Genomic DNA, 2,903 nt, shown 5'->3' with positions numbered 1-2,903 from the left:
GGCTGGCAGCTGTCTCCCATCCTTCCTTAGATGAGAGATTTAGGGGCACCCTGGTAGTCGCTGCTGTTTCCAGTAGGCAGTAATCGCCTGGCAGTTTGTAGCCGGGGCTGGTCATCTCTGCTGCTCACGGTTCAGTCTCAGTGATGCTTCCTCCCTCAGCAGCCCCTTCACAAGCAGTCAAAGGCTTCACAGGCAATCTAGGGCAGGTCACGATGGACCTTTGCTGTCTGCTGTGGTTTCCTCTGTCTTTGCTGTGTAGGGACATGTGGAGCTTGACAGCAAAGAGAAAAGGAAGAAATGAAACTCCGGAGCCCTTTGCAAAGCTTTCCCTGCTGGGGAAGCAGCTCTGGAGATGCTGATGTCTGAGCTGCACTGTGGCACCTGCGTAACTTCAGAGAAACATCACAGCGAGCACTGACCACGCACTGCTCCTCTTCCTGCCCAGGCTTGGAACCTGTGTCAGCATGCAGCGATAGCCACAGGCAGCATCTGGATACCTGGACCCAGCAGTGAGCTCCTGGCTATGGACGGGGATGCTGCAGCAGGTGTGTTGTGGAGAGGGACATCCTTGAGGCCCGAGTCCAGAGGGGCTGCAGGAAGGAGCACTCTTCCCATCTGAAAAATGGCTGCAGTCACCTCCAGCCCCTGGCACCAGCAGAGAAAGGAAAGCGCAGGAGATGTGAGCAAGGCACGTGCACGGCAGCCCTGGAGAAGCCACTTCACTCTCTTCCTGCCTGCAGCACATCTCTGCTCACCTCATTACCTGGGAGAAGATGCGGTGGGTCATTGCGGTCAGACCGTTCCTCCTGGGGGTTGGCCCTTCTCCCAAAGTGAGGCTTGAAGAAGAGGTGGCTCCCAGGAAGCAGGAGCTCGCAGCACAGGACAAAGCTTTCTCCAGCCTCCTGGGACACTGGCTTCAGGGGCGGAAGGGCCACACTGTGCCTGGCTTCCACCACTCCACACTTCCACTTGTAAACCCCCAAGATATTTCTCTTCTCCTGTTCCCTGTTTCTATAGCTCTGTTGGACTCCTTGTTACAGAAGAAATAAAGCTTTTGGTTCCTTTTTTTTTTTTTTTTGTTTTATAAAAGAAAACTTGCGCTGTGTTATAAAGATGTCGGTGCTGTAGTCTCTGCTGCAGGCAGTGCCCCATGCGGCGTTGCTGGAGCTGACAGCTCCTTATCTGGTGACACTGTTTGTAGCCATCTTGTCCTGCCACCAAGCCTGCTGAGCCCTGCCAGCCGCTTGGTCCCCAACGCAGCCCCCCTGTCCCCAGGGTGCTGGGAGAACTCTTACAGGGTGGCATGTGCTGGTGTCACGAGGAGGAGCTGTCAGCTGTGCTGGGGCTTGTGTTGTGAAAAGACCCTGTCCTCTTCCAGGAGGAAGGGAGTGGCTTGCAGTGAGAGGTGGAGGCTTTGGTGGCTGTGAAGTGGAGCTGTCGGGAAACCTGCAGGCAGAACTGGTGTCGTCTGCCTTCCCAGCTGTGCCGCAGCAGCCGGCTGTGTGGGTGCATTGAAGGATTGACTTGGGTGTTCCTGCTTCAAGGGATCTTGAATGGAATCAGTTGAGCTGTTCCCGGTTATTTATTTGAATGACCGAGGGGTCTGTTTTCTGCTCGCAGCGGCTTTAGTCCACCCGACTCCTGGTGCTTGTTTCTGCTGCTCCTGCGGTGTTGTGTCACACTGCCCATCGGAGCGGCAAAACTCCCTAACCCACCTGTGCTTTCCTTCCCACAGTGTGCAAGTATGTGGCGGTAGAGCTGAAATCTGCTTTTGAGGAGACCAGCAAGACCAAGGAGGTGATTGACACCAAGTATGGCTTCCTGGACGGGAAGGGTTCTGCCGTCAAGTACACACAGTCTTAAGTGAGAGCGGGAGGGGTGGTCTCCTTCCAGTGTTGCTGCCTGTGGTCTGCAGAGCCGGGGGCTTTGGGAGCTTGCGGGCAGGCTGTGCTGCGCCCAGCTCCTCTGAGACAACTAAATGGTGCCAGGGCTGGTGGGATGGGCAGGGCAGTTGGGGGGGTGCTCCTTCTCTTTGTGGGAGCCGCAGAGCACTCTCCCATCGCACCGTCTGGGCCAAGGCTCACCCTGTGCCCTGGCTGTTCTTGGGGGGCTGTGCCGAGCCTGAGCCCTCCCTCCTCTCCATGCAGGGACATCCGGTTAATCGAGGTGACAGAGAACATCTGCAAACGGCTGTTGGATTACAACCTGCACAAGGAGAGGAGCGGCAGTAACAGATTTGCAAAGGTGAGGGCTGTCGTCCAGTCCCCGGCTCCCAAACATCCCTCGCCTGCCCCTGCACTGCTTGGGTGCCAAACCAGAGTTCGTTCTTCCCATCCCCTGGATCCCCTGCCAGCGCTGAGCATGCCAGTCCACACTGCACCCCGAGCAGTCCTTTGTGGGGGTGGGCAGGCCCCTACCCTCCCCTGGACAGAGGGTGACAGCCAGGGGCTGTCTTGCCCAGCCGGTATCTTCCTGTTGTTTGGGACCGGGTTTGCAGAGGGGGACTCAACGGCCACTTGAACTCCCTCCTGGTAACACTTGATGCCCCGGGAACCCTGATTTTGTGTGGCTTGCACGTACCTGCATCCCTAGACAGGGTCTGCGGCTGGCACTGGGAGGGGAGAGTGGGAGCCCGGTGGGAGAAGCCTCACTTCACCGGGCAGCAATGCTCCCCCAGGGCATGTCAGAGACGTTTGAGACCCTGCACAACCTGGTGCACAAGGGCGTCAAGGTGGTGATGGACATCCCCTATGAGCTGTGGAACGAGACCTCTGCTGAAGTGGCTGACCTCAAAAAGCAGGTATCTGGCCTGGTGGGATTGGCCCTCAGTGGCTGCTGTGGCCTTGTGGGCTGGAGCACAGAGGGAGAGAGGGTCTGGGGATGGGCTGCTGGGAATGGGGGTG

At 57.6% G+C, this 2,903-nt stretch overlaps 1 protein-coding gene across 1 annotated transcript in view; it reads left to right on the top strand.

Annotated features, from left to right (window-relative positions):
* Positions 1-1,722: 1,722 nt before the first annotated feature.
* CNPY3 (canopy FGF signaling regulator 3) overlaps positions 1,723-2,903 on the top strand; it is a gene marked incomplete at both ends in the record, with an annotated part of 1,639 nt that continues 458 nt past the window's right edge. Inside the window, 3 exons of the mRNA XM_009698361.1 lie at positions 1,723-1,856; positions 2,148-2,244; positions 2,678-2,800. Coding sequence (XP_009696663.1) covers positions 1,723-1,856; positions 2,148-2,244; positions 2,678-2,800 — 354 coding nt within the window. The remainder of the gene's footprint in view (positions 1,857-2,147; positions 2,245-2,677; positions 2,801-2,903) is intronic.

This window comes from Cariama cristata, unplaced genomic scaffold (genome assembly GCF_000690535.1).
Source record: "Cariama cristata isolate BGI_N322 unplaced genomic scaffold, ASM69053v1 scaffold30884, whole genome shotgun sequence".
Lineage (NCBI taxonomy): Eukaryota > Metazoa > Chordata > Aves > Cariamiformes > Cariamidae > Cariama > Cariama cristata.
Note: the sequence above shows the minus strand (reverse complement) of the source record. Positions and strands in the feature narration are given on the sequence as shown.